The 19,504-nt window shown below is 45.5% G+C and overlaps 1 protein-coding gene across 1 annotated transcript in view; it reads left to right on the top strand.

Annotated features, from left to right (window-relative positions):
- The window catches only part of LOC115382655 (netrin-G2-like), a 69,440-nt gene that overhangs the window by 24,337 nt on the left and 25,599 nt on the right, over nucleotides 1-19,504 (top strand). The window contains exons 3-4 of the mRNA XM_030084482.1: nucleotides 13,454-13,626; nucleotides 16,275-16,304. Of these exons, the coding sequence (XP_029940342.1) occupies nucleotides 13,454-13,626; nucleotides 16,275-16,304 (203 nt within the window). The remainder of the gene's footprint in view (nucleotides 1-13,453; nucleotides 13,627-16,274; nucleotides 16,305-19,504) is intronic.

Raw genomic sequence — 19,504 nt, 5'->3', positions numbered from 1 at the left:
CATCACACTGTTGAATGACGCCTGATCAGGCACACCGCCGTGTGCTCGTATGCTAAATGAGACTATGGAACGCTCGGTTACTAGGCAACATGCCTCGATTCATTTGGTCAGATTCGGCTATAGCGGAGTTCTTCCTGATAAAAAGTCTCTGGCTTTGCTGCAACTGGACTTTACACTGTCTGGACAGTCGTCGGCAAATGTGAAAAAATTGTGACAATATCTGCTGATTCCGTGTTTATAGGCTAAACACTATTTGCGCGCCTCGATTTGGCGATTCTGTCTGGGTTTGCTGAAGTGTGTATTCTGAGGAGTGAGTTCACCCGCCGTTCTCATATTCCATGTCTGAAGGCCTGCGCTTGATTGTCTTCATTAACAGAAAACACACAGTCCTTCAGTAACAACAGCGTCATATTAATTCTCAATAAACCAGAGGTCACTTAATTAGTTGCTAAATTATGCCGGGCATTTGCTGAGTATCATTACGTGTTTAGTCGAGATATGAATCTCATTTCTAAACCATTTCACCGCAAGTAATTCATTTATCGGGAGATTATTAAGCAAAATATCATAATTACTGAATAAGCGAAACACTTCCTGGAGAGCTGGAGCTTGGAGTGTTATTAGACACTGTCCTTTCTTTTTTTTTTGTCCCCCCCCTCCAACAAAGACCCTCCAGTTTGAGTCCTTGTGCTAATTGTCTTGCTAACTGCACGCTGGTGGGTTTTGAAGCGCTCCTCTCGTCGTCCTCCTTCCCCCGTCTCCTCCTCTGTTCCCCTCGCCTCGCCTCGCCTCGCCTCGGGCCCGCGGCTCGGGTAGCTCTCCTCTTGCTATGACTAATGATGTTCTTTCTGTCTCAAGGTTTTAGCAGGATAATTATATTAACCCCTGTCCTCTGGATGATCCCGGCTCAGCTCCTCTTCCCGGGGCGTCCTCCTCCTCCTCGCCGCTCTCACCGGAATTACACTTAAACACATACTAACGTGTGTTTGCACCCTGACGGGCATTGTGTGGTTTGTGTCAGCAGGTGTGCAAGTTTGAGCAACTTTTGGAAAACTTTTTTAACAAGTGGAATGATTGTAATTGCGCTTAAAATCACGTGTGGCTGAAATATTGTGCAACTTCCCAGTTACGCCGATGTGACTTCGGAGGTTCAAAAGTGCTTTGTGGAAGTTCATATGGCGGGCACACAGCATCACAGAGAGAACCCAGCTCTCCTGACTGGAGCTTGTACAAAGTTTTAAACTCTAATATGCACAATAAGAGACGTAAAGATCCATACGGCCCGCAGGGGGCCCAGGACTCCGTAGGGGACGGCACTGCAGGAAGAGCCTCCCACCAAACCGCCAGTCGCCCCGCAGTTTCTGTTGCTTCATCACTTTTTCATTCCTCCCATTGCCTTCCCGCCCGCCTCACTCCTTCTTCCTCGTTCACATCTTAAATAAAAGGAGGATGTATAATAACCGCGAAGCCCGCTCCCCCTCCAACTCACACCCAATTTCCTCTCTCCCCAGGTGTTACGCCGCGCTGTAGTGTTCATTAAAACACATTCAGCAGCGGTAAGGGCTCTGCAGGGAGGTTACACTCTAATATCCAGCACAGTTACACGGCGATCTCAGGACAATCGAGGCAAGAGAGAGAGGGGGAGAGAGAGAGAGAGGGAGAGAGAGAGGCCGGACTGTCTTTAGTGCAGGAGGCGTTAAGATGCAGTGACATGTCTGCTCCAGGAAGACGGTGTCAGCCGTCCTGCATCATTCATGCTGCATCATCCTGCATGAATATTACAACGCTGCCATGCAGGCGCCCAAATTACCACCCGCCAAGTGCCAAATGCCAGTAAAATATGTCTTGTGCGGATGAATTAATAAGGGTCACCCATCACAGTGGTCAGTGACTTTTGAGGGGGCATCCATTCGCGGGTGATAACGTTCAGCGTATGTTATTTAGGGTACAATATCTTTTTATTAGTATCCTGTAGAGATGAGGGGGAAAAAAAAATACAGGTGGAACTGCTGATGTGGAGGTTTTTACTCTGTGTCTGACACAAACATTTACTAGATCACTGAGACTTTGGATGAAACTGGAAGATCTTGTTTTGGAAGTTGATCTTATTACAGTTTTTTGACACAGAAGCAAACAAAAAACGTTATTGGAATGTGACACGCTCACTTTTCCTGAAGAATAAGACAATAATCAATGACATCTGTTTGCTTTTATACCAGCAACATGCTTCTATAGTCATTTAGATTAAGTTAATTAAAAAAAAACACTTTTTTAAATGTGTTCTGGGTACTTTCGTCTCCTGTTTCCAATATTTCAAATGACGTGAAATTTATGTTGCCAGTTTTGTGTTGACTAAAATGTTATCTTTGATTTGTTAATAAGAAAATCAAGTGGGATTATGATCATTGTGTGAAAGAATATTGTTTGAGTACTGCATTTAGTAAGTAAAGGTGGGAAAAATATATTTGTTCTCTTGTAGATGCATTAACATTTGTAAATGTTCACAAAAAAACAATAAAGCAAATAGCTTAGAAATGTACAAAGCAAAAAGTTGCAGCCTTGACAAATCTTTATTTATATCCTTCTTTGTGTTTCCTGTGGTTACTTTGCGTTTCAAACGCTTTCATTTCTTTCAAACAGCAGCGTTCGTCTCAATGTGTTGCTAGTGAAATGTTTTGTTGGGACAGTTGAACCGTTTCATTATACACACGAGTAGCAAAGAATCCTAAATTTGCTGCCTTAAAAACATAAATACAGTATTTGCAGTATCAGGCCAGTCGCCACCGCCCCGCTTTTAGCCTGGAGTATTTATAATAATTTGACATGACGTCCTGAACGTTAACTTTTCAGATTCATGAGTTTGTGGGTTCGGCTGCACATCACTTAATGCTGCTCTACCATGAGACGGGATGCACTGATTTAGCTGTTAAATGTTAAAAGTTTTATCATCAGAAGTCCATTGAAAGTAAAGCGAACACACTTGTCTGCAGTCTGAAGCTTCTGCCGACAAACAGAAGCAATTAATTCTCCTTCCAATGTTAGAAAGTAGACCGTCAACAGCCACTAGTTAATTGCAGCAAAGTTAGCTTGTTTACTGATAATAATTAAAAGGAACCCCAAATTTTAATGAGCTCGATGATGCCTTCCTAATAGGAACCAAGAATATTATCATTAAGCCCGATCTTAAAACAGCCCGTACATCTGCTGTTTAAGTGAGCAAAAAAAAAAAAAGAAAAGAAAAAGCTGTTTGGAAATCGCAATCTCAACTCGAACACTCAGAGAGTCACAGAAAGCAGCCAGCGTGTCAGAAGCCCACGAAAGGTGAGCATTAATTACACCTGCGGTTTGACAGGCCAGCAGAAACAGTGCGTTTCTTTTCCACAGCTGGCTGCGGAACACACACCTGAACCGCTCTCCCACTCTCAGCAGTCTGCTCGGCCCGTGACGACAGTCCTCCGAGGTCTGGGCGGGGGAACAGGATGTGCCCGGGCTCCATTATTTAGCTGTTTAGTCCTGAGCGCGCAGCGCTTCAGAGAGCAGGTAGCTCAAAGTGGGGCCGAGTCTGCCAGCCGCTCTGTACACGACCCGGCCCGACCAATCAGAGGGCGGCTCTCAGGTCTGAGCGCCAGCTAGGCAGGCACGCAATAGCCATTTACTGTATCCTTTGTGAATAATTTACTTGTAAGCTTAGTCCCACACAGTCTCTCTCTCTCTCTGTCTCCCTCTCTCCCTCCATCTCTCCATCGCTCCCACAATCTGGTGCAAGATCACAAACTAAAAGGCACGCTTTTTAACTCGGAGCAAACTGTGCTAAAATAATGAATCATCCCGCAAACACGCCAGGGAGGTCGCACATCTCTGCACACTGCGTAGCAGACACACACACACACACACACACACACACACACACACTAACACACACGCCACAAAGACACACAGGGTGTGGATTGCAAAGGCAATCAAGGTCATTCCTGCGCTTTGAATAATTTAAGATGTCTTTTTGTTGGACGTTTCACTCCACTTTTATTCCAGCGCCAAAAACGGCCGGTTACCCCCTCAACTGCGTGCGTGCACGTGCGCACGTGCCTCTCTGTTGGGACACACTTGTGCAAAGGACACACCTGGTTGAGTTGAAGTTTGAGGTTACTGAAGTTTCAAGGTAGGGAAGGTTAAGTTTTAGTGGTTTAGTGGAGCTTAAGGTTAACCAATGTTAAGGGGCGGCTTTGGCTCGCTTGGTTTAGATCCGTGTTGCCCCAAGGTTGACGGTTCAATCCCCTATTGTGCCTTGTCCATGTGTCCTTGGGCAAGACCCTGAACTTCAAGTTGCTCCCAGCGGTGTGTCAGCACCTTCCACGGCAGCCGTCACCGTGTGCGGGAAGTGGATGAAGTTGACGGAGCATGTAACGTGCATCAAGACTGCTCAAGCAGTAAAATTCACCATATGAGTAAAGTCCATTTAGCGTTGCAGGTCAGGGGAATGACTGAGGAAAGCATCGTATTGAGTGTTTCATGTAAGTAATACTGTACAAACGTGTGTGAATTCTTGTCTTTCTTACATTGTGGGGCAAATAACCACTGAAAACATAATGCTGATTAGATTAGAGTTCCAGTAAGAGGCTACATGTGAAACACCAACATGTAAAGGGGCACATGTGAGCGCTTTAACAATACACCAAAACAAAGTTTCACACATTTTATAAGGGAATCAGAATTAAACACTCTATGATGGTTTACAGGTGGGCCTTACACGGACATTCAAACCAGTGTGTGTGTGTGTGTGTGTGTCTGTGTGTGAACTTGTTTCACTTCCTTTGTGTGGTCTGCGACCAGCATAAGCTCAACACGCCTAATTACAAGGATTAAGCTTAAAGTAATAGGCTCTGAAACGCACTGCGTCAATGAGTGGGAACGACAAGTCGTGCTGTATGAACTTGTGTGTGTGTGTGTGTGTGTGTGTGTGTGTGTGTGTGCTGTTGTTCCTCTGTGGGGCCTGCAACCTGGAAGCTCACTGCGTTTCCCTGTAAGGAGCAGGGCTAATGCACATGGCGAGGAAATGCACTGCATCAATGAGTCGGATCAACAAGTCAGATGTATAGGGTTACATGAGTGTGTGTTTTTCATATTTTCCACCTTTCGTGGATTCTGTAACCTTGGAGCACTTTGCACTTCAGTTTGAGCTGCACTGCCGAGACCCAATAGCTCAAACCTAACCCTAACCTAACCCTATGTTTTATATTTCATTGATTATTATGATGTCGGTTCAGGTAGTAAGTATCGGTATATAAAAAAAAATGTGTGTTCTTGTTTTACCTCCTGACCTGGGAAGAGTTGAAAGGACCAGAGATTTTAATTTTTTTTGGAGGATTGATCTTGGATTAGTGAAACTAAAGAGCTATGACATGTAGGATGTTTGATTCCACTTTTATTCCTTGGCCAATAACTTTCCTTTACCTCTCAATAGTGAACACGCTCACTGAACGCGTGCGTCTCTTTCAGTGTGTTTGGAGATTAATAATAAAGGAGACCCAAAGCTCAGGCTTCCTCGGGAGCGTCCTTCATCACTTTAGAAGCTCCACTTTAAAGACTTTCCTCCTGCAGATGGTTTTTTGGGACGTACCCAAAAAAGACAGAAACCGAGGGGGAAGGGTTGCAGGATTGATTCAGAAAAACGGAGCTCAAGCATCTGTGGTCTTCTGCTGTCAACAGTTTGCATTAGCTAATGACAGATAATGAGCTGGGGAGGGACGATTTGTTTAAGAAATGCCATCAGTGCTGCTTTTTAATGCGAGCGAGTGGGACGAGCTGACAGATGAACATGAAACACTTATTGTGGGGAAGAAAAACAGCCACGCTGTAATTCCTCCTCGCCCCGTGATTCCAGGGGAGGTCAGATATAGATTACCTGTTTAGTCTTGAGAGAGAGAGAGAGGGTGGGGGAGCTCACATGTGAGAGGATGGATAGCCGAGAATGAGGAAGAGGGGGGGGGCGAGGTGTGTTAAAGAGGAGAGGGAACGTTTGAGGAGGCTCGCGCTGCTACGGAAGGCTGCTCTCGAAGAAAATCGATCCTCTCCCTTCAGAGAAAAGAAATTTATGAAGCCGGTACATAAACGCAGTCATGTCCAATTAGCCACTCCGGATTTACGAGGCGAGGCGGGAGGAGAGGAAGTGGGAGGGGACGCGGTGATAAAGACTTCAGCGGAAGCCAATAAGGCGTGCCGCTGATCAATGATCCCGGCTCCACGAAACTCCCACTTCATGCTCGGTTGCTCCCCGCCGCGCTCGGGCGGGACAGACGGCGCCGGAGCGCTCCACTCGGCTGCTACCAATCACACTTTAATTTATGAACGCGCTTAAAAAAATCACCTCCAGACAAAATTTGAGGAAATATTAAAACACTCAGCTCTGATTAATAATTTGTCGGATTGGGTTCGTGCTGAAAAAGTACAGCGGTTAACTTTTTTTTTTTAATTACATCCTCCTTGAAAGCTCCAGGATCTGTGAGTCTGTAAATACTTTTCATTTTCACAGCGCGGTTAAGCTGGAGGAGCATTGTAACTCAGTTTACCTTTAACACGATGTGTGTGCTTGCACGTACAAGTCATGACGTTTCCACCATGGTACGTCTATTTTCCCTCTTCCAGCAGTCGTACTGTTCTGCACTTTCAGTGAAATACATCCTTGAAACAACTCAGCCATTATCCACTCGCTGCTAAACATTTGCATTTCACTGGGATTTAATGCCTGTTTTAATCAGCCTCGTCACCGAAACCGCTCACGTCACACAGATTACAGTTTTCAATCAACGTAATGAGGAACTCTGTCAAGTCGCAGAGTAAACTAATAGTGATACGTTCATTTGTTCCCACAAAAGTGTCTAAGCTTGCCCTAACAGATTTGATTAGACAGTAGCAGTCAGAGGATTATATGATTACGGATTCAGGATTCGCTCCTTCGCGCATTACACTACAAAGAACACAAGAAGGATTTTCTTAATATTAAAATATGATGTTAAAGCAGCTCAGACGGACTCAGAGGAAGGTAATGTGTGTCACGTTGCTCCAGGTAAAGAGGGCCTTCAGTGAATTTGGTGTCAAAGAGCCGCGGCTCTGAGGGAGGAAGCAGTTGCGAGCGCCGAGCGGGCCTTTTCCGTGAGGGTTGATCAAAGATGGAGCAGGAGAGGAGGAGGAGGAAGAGGCAGACCTCCTGCTGGGTCAGAAAACGTGGAAGCAGACCCTCCTCCTCAGCGTCTCCCCGCCGTCGTCGGAGAAGCAGGCGGATCGTCAGGAATTTGACTCGGCCGCCCCGCTCCCCGGCGCGCCGACTGCTCGGATAAATCCCCTCCACGTCCACAGCCCAATTTAACCAACTCAGTGAACACTGGTGCAGCGGAGAGGGTGAAGCTGCACAGAGAAACACAGAGGACGGAGGACGGAGAGCGAAAAAGCAAAATACAGCGAGAGGAAGAGTGCAACACAGAAAATAAGCAAGACGGAGTCATAGCCGTGTCCCCAGAGAGGCATACAGGAATACACGTCAACTACAGTAAAGAGACAGATAAAGCCCCATTAACTGCTGCTTCCAGCTGCTTTGGCGAGCTCCGCCACCACATGACTCCCCCTTGATGTTTGTTTATCTCTCTTCTTATTTATTCCTCTAATTGCTGCGTCTCTGCCGTCTAAAGCGTCGTCACACAGACACGGGGCCAACGTGACTCTGGAAAGGCAGACGTCGGGGCGGGCGGGGGCGGAGGGGGGGGGGAGTGGACCAGTGAAGCACCCAGCTGGACGAGCCGCGACCGAAACGCAAACAGACCGATACGACCACGGTGGGGCGGAGGTGATCACTGCTGATCAACGATCAGTGCGCGCATGCAGAAACGTCAATTGCATTACACCAGTTTATATAACCCAACCGCAGCGCGCGTGCAAAGACGGACGTCCAGCACCCGCTTCATACCACTGTCTCAAAGGTGAATTCAAAATGCTTTAAATTTGAAATTATTACTCATCTGGAATTAAATTCTGCCCGCAGCAGTTGCAGAGCAGAGCAGTCGTGGAAACGTCTCATCAGTCTTACATCTACCTAATCCGATTCCCAGTGACTTTTTCCACTCAAAACGGCCGTCAATAATCACATTACCTCCTGTCTTTAGACTCCATATATAACTAATTGAATCACGGATTATCAGAAAAATGAACAGGAACGACAACAAGGAGCGACTCTCCGTCCTCCAGGCCCACTTTATCTGGGTTAAGTTTCACTGGACTGGAGTCACTTCCAGCTGACTGTGTGGGAGACAGACGGACTTACAACCCGAGCACTCCTGCAGGAAAAAACTTTAATTCCACCAAGCATAACGTGAAAGATCCACCATGTTCACATCAGAACGATCTGCTTGAAACGGTAAAGAAACACGTTAACATGAAAACGCTGTAGTTTCTATGCCAGGCCACTAGTTGGCAGTGTGATTTTACATCAGTATAACACAGCTGTTGAGGAAGTGCTGTTAAATTCAAGAGAATGAGAAGCTCACTGTACTTTAAGGAGTCAATCTACTGCACATGACTAACTGCAGGTGCCGTTTCCTCACATTTGAGAAATCTCATGTTGTCTCTGCACAGATGGAGCGGAGGCTGAAGATATTTGCAAACATTCCAGTCTAGATGCAGTTTTCAGGAGCTCAAAATGCTGTTTTCATGTAAATGAACAGTCAAAATGGAGACGGTAAATGTGAATACAGGCTTGGAGATAACATGCAAACTCCACAAAGGAAGGCTCTTTATTGGAATTGAATCTAATTGTTGGTGCTAAAAGCTCCATTGAAGCTTCGCCTGCAGAGAAACATGTTGGGAAAACTTTCATTTGACTGACATTTTTTTTTTTTTAGTTGATTTTATAATTGAGAAATGAGGAAAACAACATTTATGGTCTGTACTGTGACAGTACACAAGGGTTTATTGAGAAAACGGAGCTTCGTTTTGAGTTAATTCTGAGTGCATCAAACAATCTGATATAATTATTGTGGACTTCAATAAAAAAAACTGAAACTTAACACAGAGAATTGACCGATAACAACACGGTGGGAGCTGAAATTACATGCCCATGCATCATTCCAGGCTAATTGATCGAGCATTTTGTATTTAGTATTCTCCCCTGGAAGACTGACGTACAACCCGTGTAAAGCTGGTGTTCCAGGGAATTCGCCGCCTGCAGCATTCAGCATTATACTTCCCGTAGCGCCCTTGGGGAGTTCGCTTGTAAACAAAGATTATGTTTATGTTCAGTGTTTGTTGAACAGCTTCTGTATCTGGGAGGTGTAACAAACATACATGCTCATGCATATGCACAGGGAATGCAAAACCGGAACTGTTCACGTCCATGTTTCTCAGCATGCGTTCCTCTGACTGTTGGCTACGCCGGCGCACCGTGGAGGTCACTGGCATTATGTCATTATTGGCACCGGCACGCAGTGAGTCACCAGCATGCGCCACGTGCACGCAAACGGCCAAAACAAATCAAAAAACGTGCCTCTGAGCAATGCTTTTTTTTTTTTAACTGCACAACAACCCGCGTGACCCGAACGCCAGTGACAGAACGAAACAATGAACGACATGGAGGCTGGGAGGATCAGGCATTCCATTCTCTGAGGTACGTTGACACAGATAGTTTCCCCTTTAAGTCCACAAAAAATAAAGAATAAGCATTTATATTCGACTGTTAATGGAAACCATAAAATTAACCATTAAAAATGAACTAAACCAGGATTTTTTTCCTTAGTTTAACTACTGTAACTCCAAAATCTAATTCCAACTGAAAGTAATGAATGACGATAGAGACATGGTTTGACTTGGTGGGGAAAAAAAATAGAAAAACAGCGAAGCTATCTTGATTATATAACTTTGTTTTCAATGTTTTAAAAATGGGTGAGTCAGCATTTAGTTCACAGTCAGCATGGGTTTCAAAGCACTTGGAGGATCTGGGGGTGTTGGACGTCAACGCGGAGGTTCACCAGAGACCACTGGAGGGGTCGTCGGCTTCGACTATGCGTTCATAAACATGTGCGATTTTGGCGGAATTAAGACTATTTTGTTGTTTGGTATAAGAAGCGCTCTTTGGTCACTGACCTCCTAATCACGGGGGCTAATTAAAACACCAGTGTGTGTGCGGTTTGCTCGAGCAGACCGAAGCAAATCTGCATCCTTTATTTCGTCGGCCTGCGATGGTTCTGCTTTATTCTGCCCTTCTGTCTGCTCCTCCACTCTCCTTCTCTTATTTCTTTTCCCCCTCTCTCTCTCCCGCTCTGTAAGTACAGAGACAGGCCAGTGATGGATCCAGCTGTCCCGTCTTAACTTCCTTCAGCTCAGAGCTCCTAGTCCCACTTTGATGACTGTGCAGTGAAGGCAGACATCTTGCACATTAACATATGATTGTGCCCATGTATTATTTGTGTGCGGAGGGACTTGAAGAGAGGGATCGGGAAAAAAAAAAAAAAAAAAAAAAAAAATCCCAGTGCAAGCTGTCATCCGAGAGAGAGAGAGAGCGAGAGAGAGCAAAAGAGACATTGCACTTGAAAAGTCAGAGTGTCACATCATTCATGCGGAAGGAGTGCAAGGCTAGAAGTACTCCTGGTTTCCCGGCGTTGTATGTTGCAGAAGTCAGAAAAGCAGGTCAAGGAGACGGAGTCTCCATAAAGTTTTAACCTGCCATCTAAATATAGTTAAATAGAAGGCTTCGATGGGGACAGGACGCCGGTGAAACGCCGTCAAGGTTAAGTCGTCTTGTCTCGTGCCGTTGATGTCGGTGCACGTCGTCCGCTGTCCGTCAACAGAAGAGCGGCCATTTCCTGCGCCGAGAGAGGGCCATTAGGCCCAGAAGACACAAACTGCACGGCAGAGCAGGATCGCTCGGCTCCTCCATATTGATTCTAAAGTGCAACTCCTAGAACCCGCAGTCGGCGGCGCTTCCACTTCTAGCCATGAGACAGATGAGATTCATCGGCGAAGACGCGGGAGATGAGAAGCGGTGATACGTTCGGCGCTGTCAGTCACTCAGCGCGGGCATTAGTCACCGCTCCCGCGCTCCTCTGATCTGTTGTCTGCCATCAGCGCGCTCAGACACATGCATCACAATCACACCAGGCAGAAAACACACACACACACACACACACCTGTCTCACTTGACACACGTTCACTCTCCAGCACCGCACTCTTTTTTTTTTTTTTTTTTTTCCCCTCCATGAAAAAGAGATGTTCAATTTCCGTCTTGGCTAAGTGGACAGCTCGCGTCCTTCAGAAAGCGTGCAGGAAACAAGGCCTTGTCGTTGGATGGATTCTCCGTGGCACATCCTGTCAGCTCGCTCAGTGATCACAGAGGAACGGGAGGTGTGTGTGTGTGTGTGTGTGTGTGTGTGTGGGGGGGGGGGGGGGGGGGTAATTTATAAGACTGAGCGCAACCATGTGCTATGAGACACAACTTACTGATCAACTTGTCTCCATTTCTTCTTAGTTTCAGTCACCGTTTTCCTGAATATATAATCTGAGACTATATTTGCGGTCGATCGACCCACGATCCCCCCCTCCCCCAAAAAAAAAAAAATTAATCAGAAAGCGCTGCAGATTAGTGTGGGGGAAGAAGATTGAAGTAGTCATCTCGCTAGAATACAGAGGCCATTCTTTGAATATTTGATGCAGACGGATAGCTGTTCACTCCAGTGGAACAAACTGGATTGGAGTCCAGTCGCTCATCTGGAAAAGGCTGTAATTTAAAGTCGTAGCTGCGGAGTGTCCTTAAGATCCTCATTTCCTTCCTGGCACAACCTCAACCTCGGGATCGGCCCACCTGGGCCCTGCCCTCTGCAGAGGTCAAGTGTGCACACATCCATCCACACACAGCCATTCAGAGCCACGGACTCAGGCACTTGAATTTCGCTGGCGGTAATTGTATGCAGTAATTTGCTCTCGTGTAGCACTTGTGGACAGAAAGAGGATAGATAAATTACCAACGCACACTATTTTGGACTCAGCCTGTGAAGTGCGTGTTCATTTTCGATGCATCTGCAAATGGGAGCAGAAGGAGTGCCTGACTTTAATTAAGCTTGCAGGGAAAAAACAAAAAAAAAAAGTGTTCAGAACTATAATTAAAATTGAATGGAAAGTAAAATATAATACATGCTGTGGAAATGAATTTGTGTTAATTGTATTTTTCTTGTGATAAATTATTTGGATTCACGTTGAGGTGAGTCGATTATGTTCCCAGCAATTGTTTCATGTTCCTGCGGAGTGAGAAAAGTTGAGGTCGTTCACGTGACAACAAGCCAGACGAATGTCGAACATCCTGATCAACCCCCGATGAGCCGACACACGATTTGACACATGCTCAGGAGGAAGACGCTATTTTCAGACAGCATTTCTAACGCAGCAGCACAAAATTGTGCCATTAGTGTATGATTCCTAAAACTTCTTAAAGTTCCCAGTCTGGTGGCGTTCAGTGTATTTTCACCAAATATTCATAAATATTCATGAAAAGTGAAAATGCGGTAAATGAATGACAAGTCTGGCTCAGAGGTCACATGACTTCTCTGTCTTTGAGGAGAAGAGGAAATATTTGCAGCATATAATCTGAGCTTATGGTCCTGTTCCTCCTCCTCTGCCTAAAGATCCTGGCAATCATTAGTTAACTTCAGTTGTTAGGGGGACGATTTTCAAAAGAATTCCAAAATAGTTTCAGAACAAATGAATAATCAATGAATTGACGAAACATTTCTGCGCCGCAGTCCATATGTCACCGAGGCTTTCACGTTTTGCTTTGATTCAAATTTATGTCTTCGAGTCAGATGAGACAGAATCAGACGGACTGGAAACGCTACAAACCGCACGTCAGAATAGAAATAGGTGTTGCGCTTCCGCCAGCCACTTCTCAGAAACAGCCGAACACATCCGAGCCCCGAAAAGCAGCGGCTAAAGTAATGAACCAAACAGAAACCAGCCTCCAGGGCATCATATAGGGTATCTTTAAGGATTTGTATTTTACATCTCGCGCTGGTGACTGAATACACCGATGGGACCGCAAGCTTAAGCACACATGCAGACGGAAGAGGATTTACAGTTAACAATAGTTTACCTATAATTGATTTTTACAAAGAAAAAAATCTTGCTTGACTTTGTGTTATGTTGCTCCGAATATTAAGATGTGCTTACTTATTTTGCTGCACAACATCCCAACTTTTTCAGATGATAAAATCTTTTTCGATTGAGGCAGTTTCACCCACAGGAACCAATCCCTGGGCAGAGATGGCACTTTCATATTCGGTATAATTATCACTCGGTGTACAGCCTGGCTGTGATTACGGCTTCCTCCTGCTGCCTTCTGTGGAAGCGGTGGGACGCGGGCTTCGCGTCACACACCAACCTTTCATTTCACACGTGTCAAGCGTCTCCTCCGTCTCTGTTTCAGGTGTAAGTGTAACCTCCATGCCTCCCAGTGCCTGCTGATTGATGGGAACCTCCAGTGCCAGTGTGAACACAACACCACCGGCCAGGACTGCCAGCGATGCAAGAAGGGCTTCAAAGCCAAGTCCTGGAAAGCAGGTTCCTACCTGCCAGCACCCAACGGGACCCCCAACACCTGTACGTACCTGCCCGGGCGTTCCCGCCGCCTCCGTCCGCCTCGTCCGTCTGACACAGTCGCACCGCGGGCAGGCTTCACACACGTGTGAGGTTCCCTGGACCAAGAGGGAGAAAAAAAAAATAAACATTTGGTTCGACATTTTTAACGTCACATTACAGAAGAAGCAAAGAAATAAAAGATCAAGCGAGTCAGCTGCAACAAAACCACTGATCCAACCTCATTCTCAGATCCTCCGCCCACTAAAGTCACTATTAGTCACCTATTTTGTCATATTTTCTTTGTATAAACTTTATTAATGATTAGTGTTTCACGGTTTCGCCCTTTACGACCATCAATACTCAATTTTCTGTTAATCTTATTTGAAAGTCAGTAAACATCTGATTGTTTTTTTAAACATGCTTCTTTATAGTTTTGATCACATTGGCACTTTCGTCTCAGGCTGAGTCAGAAGAGTTTACAGTGCGACGCCAGTTTTTGGGGAAAGTCTTCAAATCCTTTTGTCTGAAGCGATCACAGTTCCCTGTTGACTGACCCTCCTATAATTTATAAATGGAGTCAAAGCTTGATGCTCACTGGGCCCCATTCAAGTTGAGACGCATCATTTTTGTGTTTTCCTTCCAGAAGTTTTAGGCAAATGCTGAAAACAATGCTTGTAATTACAGTCGTGGTGTGCATACACAGCAGCAGCAGCGTTTCAGGAAAGGCACGATTTCTGTCGTTTCCATGGAGACAGAGTCGGTCAGTTTTCAAAACAGGTTCCAGCTTCGGAGCGGTTTTCAAAAAGTTGAGTTTTCAGTGGTTCCAAGCGCCGATTCTGTCTAAATGGACACTCAAAATGCAGCACAAGTTTTCACCTTAAACATTCTGGAAACGGAGCCTAAAAACACTACGAATGTAGTAAAATTCAAACTTTTCTCCGTTCCTGGTTGCTTGTGCTAAAAGTAATAGAAGAACACGAGCTTTTCCCCTTTAAACTTTCCTTTTGATACCAGGACCATGAAAAGTTTAACTTTCTACAGTATTTCATGTGAACGGGACGGTAAGCCTCGTCTGCCTCTGCCGCGCTCTGGTCCAAGTCTAAACTGAAACGTCATGGTTATTACAATAACGCCCGGTCACACCTTTAGAAATGAAAGCAAATTAATGTAATTTCTTTGCTTTATTCACCTAATTAGTAAACCGAAAGCTGCGAAAATTGTCATTATTACCTAAAAATATGGTTATTTTATCACTAAATACCTAAAAGCTTCGCTAGCGACGCATCTGCTAGCATGTCTGTAGTGTGGAATTGTTTCCAAGTGGAACGAGGAAACGGTCCAAAGGCCACTTTCTGTGTTTTCAGTCCATTTAAAACCAATCTGGTACGAGTGCAAAAGGGTTCACCGAACCGAACGGCAGGATCGCATCCTCAATGCCACCGGATGGTTATTCATCTTCACGTGGAATATTGGTGCTTCTGTTGAATTGTGTTGAGTATTTTCAACCCGATAATAGTCTTTCCCTCCCCAAAACGAAAACAAACTTTTTCCCGTCGTCGGTAAATGTGAAGGTTTTACATGAATTCTGAAGGTCTGAATTATGAAATGCACAATCAAGGAAGCGAGTGTGAGGACGATAACGAAGCGAGAGAGAGCGACGGAGCGTCGTCACCTCGGTGCAGAGAGCAGATCAGAGCTGCAACACAACGGGGGGTGGAGTGGGGGGGCTTCTGGGGGGGGGGGGGGGGGGGCACTGGGGGAGGAAATCCTCTTGGAGAGTGTAGCCAGCTACCGTCGCTAGCAACGATAAAATAATAATCTAGGGCAGCCCCCCCCCCCCAGCTTTTCCTTCCTTTCAAACAAACTCAGGCACACTCACATGCACAGTGAGAGAAACACCAGCACACACACACACACACACATACACACACACACACACATACACACACACACACACACACACACACACACACACACACACACACACACACACACACACACACCTGTACCTGTGTGCACACTGCAGAGAATGGTTCCATTGTCAGAGTTTTTTTTTTTTTTTTTTTGAACGCTGCCGTGTTTCCAACCCATTTATTCCTTATGGCACTGACACACACCTTCAGAGGCCAACACCGGCCTTTTACAAAAAAAAAAAAAGAAAAAAGAAAAAAAAAAAAACTCTTGAATCCCATTAGTGGAATTTAAAAATTAAAATGTTTGCAACTTGCTCGCTTGAAATTCTACACAAAAATGGCCACAGCTCAGGAAAGACTTTGGTCTCTACAGATTGCATTATGCATGCCAAGCTCAGCTAAGTATAAATACAATCTTAGGAAGGGAAAAAGAAAAAAAAAAAAGGCAAAAAGTTTTGATTTGAGGGTAGCGAAGGGGTAGCGCTTGCTGAAAACATACATATATGATGAGGGCCACTGAGTATGAGGGTTCGGAGAGGAGTTAAATTAGGCCGGGAAGGAGAAGCGGCGCACATCCAGTAATTACTCCGAGACACTAAGAGGTGGTCCATAACAAGCCCTTATTCTGCAGAGCAGCTCTTAAGCTCTCTCTGCCACCTGAGTCTGATGAATGAGGCAGAATCCAGTCTTTAGGCAAATTGAATGCATAAATAACAACAAGTTCTTATCTCCTCTTCCTCTTTTATTCTCTTTCAGGTACAATTGCTGGTTCCCCCTCCGGTTCTAGTAAGTAATAATGCAAAAGCAAATCAGACGAGGTGGTATTCCACTCTCTCCCCCTCCTCCGTCTCGCTTTTTGCTCCTCTTTTGTTGCATTGTTTTGGTTTTTTTTTCCTTGAAATGTGAGTTTTAACCCCTATAGCTCTCCATCTGTGCGTCTACCAAACTCCCCCTCTCCGCTGTGATGTTCGGCTGGCTCTCCAGTCAGTCGTTTCTCTTTCCCCGTGTCTCCTCTCTCCGAGCTGCAGCTCGGGCCCCGTGTGCTTCATTATTAATAGGCCTCTCTGTCGCCATGTCCTTTCATCACAGCACATCACACTAACCTGCACAGGAGGAATTCTTCCACAGTTCTGCTTCTCTTCTTTTCTTTTTTTTTTCCTTTTTATATTCATTTTATTTAGACTAAAGACAGTGCTGTTGATGGATTGAAGGAAGACGGGATGAGAGAGGGCCGTGTGAGGACGGGTGGTGGATGGAGCAGCACGGGAAGACAGAGAGAGACGGAAAAGAGACAAAAACAGGAGAAAAAACAGGAGAGGATGTGGGCATATGTAGTGTGTTGTAATGCAGTGTGATTCCGGGTGAGGAGCTCGGGGAGGCAGGAATAAAAGGGGAATTTGATTAGGGATTCTCTCTGTGGAGAGGCTCTCAGCCTCCGAGCTGTTAGACAGAAACGATCGGCAAAGTGGCAACATCAACCCTGACAGCACTGGGCTTTTCTCCACATGGCCCAACAGTAAAAGGCTGATGCATGGATAGACTGAGCAATTGGACCGCACTGCAGAAGTCCACTCCTCCAAAGCTCTCCGCCGACAATCAGACGTGACTGTGTGGTTATGTGGACAAATGATGAGTGCGATTTATCAGAGAAAATAATCATTCCGGCTAATGCGTTGATTAGGAGTGTGCAGAAACCGACTCGGCGTGTTTGTTAATGGGGGTTTCTGCTTGTGTTGCCGAATAGCCACAACCGAGACGCCGCTCGAGACGTTCGCTGTCCGCAACGCCGACGGAGAGACAGAGGTTGAAGCTAAAGTACAGTACGAGGGCGAAACCGAAGGCGAGAGTGAAGAAGGTGAAGCTGAACCTGAGGGCGAAGCAGAGCAACCCACAGCCCTCTCTGAAACTGAGCAGGCCCCGGCTATTACCCATCAGCCCCTTGGAGAAACTCAAGAAGGTGCGGAAAAGTAGCTTAGTCATAGCTAGATGTAGAGTAGAGCTGATCCTGCAAAGTATTGATATAATATGATCTTTCACGTCGATCCTGCTCTGTGAAAAACCTTCTCTTTGGTTCATTCCTAAACCTATATCCAAAGTGTCTTTTCTTCTTGAAGTGCTTGTTTTAAGATCATTCCAATGAAACCAAACAACTTTTTTGGGTTTTTTTTTTTCCTGGAAAAAGACCGAGTTCATTCAAGTTAATTCTTGAACAACTCCTGGACAGTTTGGGAATACACGCCGATGACTGGCGACACTTTAATTAACATTGCTCCATTCAGATCAGCAGTGTGCAGGAGACCGTTCTGGCTTCTGTTCACTCAGGAAGTATCACCAATGGATCAGCACCTGGGAATTTCAGCTAATTAACTTGTTCTGTCTCTGCCCTTTAATGTATACAAATAATGATTTTTGGAAGATTTTATTGGAGGGGGACGCTGCTTTTTGGCCATTTACTGGTAGTTTGACAACTCCCGAGATCCACCGCGGAGCACATGTTGAGTTTTTATTTTGATTAAAACACATATTGAGGTGGTTCCAGAGGATTCAGTGGTGTTTGAATGATCGTTTTGAGTCTTAATTGTACATTCAACTGGAATTCACTTTGATAAATTTGTAATTTGTTTAGATTTAAAAAAAAAAAAAAAAAAAATAATCAGTGTTTTGTTTGACCTTTTTCATGCATAAAAATCCAGAACATTTGGTCAGATGGTGCAGTGGATCAGATTCCCAAGCATTTTCTTCCTTCCTGCAAAGAAATGTTTTGAATGTTTCCCCTCCCATGTTTCTTATTTTAATCTTACATCACAGTAAGACAGTGGTGTCAAACACATTTTACTGGTAAAATAATGCCACAATAACCTTCACATTCAAAGTCTTTCTTTGTCGTGGTGCAAAGCATACGCTAGGAAAATGTTTACATTTTAACCAAACCAAACAGACACAACCAAAAATGATTAAAATATCAACATGAAGGCAAGTTTAATGAAACATTTTGGTTAAAAATATGGTGACATGTCCACAAAAGTTCTCCTGTAGCTGTTGTGTTATGCAGGTTTTTGATTTGGTGGGCCAGATTGGAGCCCATTGTGGTCCAGTTTTGGCCCGTGGGCCTTATGTTTGACACCCCTGGAGAAATAAGATGTTTTTTTAGGTTCTTAAGCAGACCTGCAAAACTCTCTCACACCATTAATATATCATGTTTGACACATACAAGTTTCATTTGGACAACTTTAAGAGCAGGCAAAGCCTCAGACACCCCCCACCCCCCCCGCTGCTGTCCAGGACCCCCCAGGTTAGGAGCCACTGCAGTCGACCACTGACTTACTGGAGACAAACCCAAAGCGTGTGGACATGCTTAAAGACGCTGACAAGTCGAGTGTTTGTGTGCGTACACATCATCCATAATTCATCCCGCAGCTGACTGGAGGTCTTACTGTAAGTCGTACGCCGACTGTTACCCTGCGCCGCAGATAGACCCCCGGTGTTAACGCTGCCCCCGTGGTGAGCGCAGAGGCATCGAGCTACACGGGCATTCAGACTTGATTTGTTCTGACTGGCTGCTCTCAGCAACACGGGACGGATGTGGACGGTTCCCGTCAGCCGCTTCGATGTACAGTGAAGCAGTCCTTTAAAGCCCGGCAGCCCGCCGGCCTTCATGCTAAATTCAAGCCGCCGCCGCCGTCTTGGTGGGCAGCGGACCGCTCGTGTTACACCGGAAAAGCACTTAGAACGTGGGAGGAGCTGCGATCCCCGCACCGCTCGCTGCAGTGTCGTCAGGCCCTTTCTTTTCTTTCTTGAGGAAATCCATTAGTGGCATTTTTCTGAACAGCGCAGCACTTTTCTTGTTTGGCTGACATCAGTAAAGGAACTGAGAGTATGCACTGATTAGCCGTGAACGAGGACGGACGGACCGACGGACGCCTTAACGAACGCAGCGGCGGTCCTTTGTGAGCTTTTTAAAAGTCCATTGCAGAGGACACCCACTT

Source organism: Salarias fasciatus, assembly GCF_902148845.1.
Source record: "Salarias fasciatus chromosome 7 unlocalized genomic scaffold, fSalaFa1.1 super_scaffold_4, whole genome shotgun sequence".
NCBI lineage: Eukaryota > Metazoa > Chordata > Actinopteri > Blenniiformes > Blenniidae > Salarias > Salarias fasciatus.
This window is presented reverse-complemented; position numbering and strand designations above follow the sequence as displayed.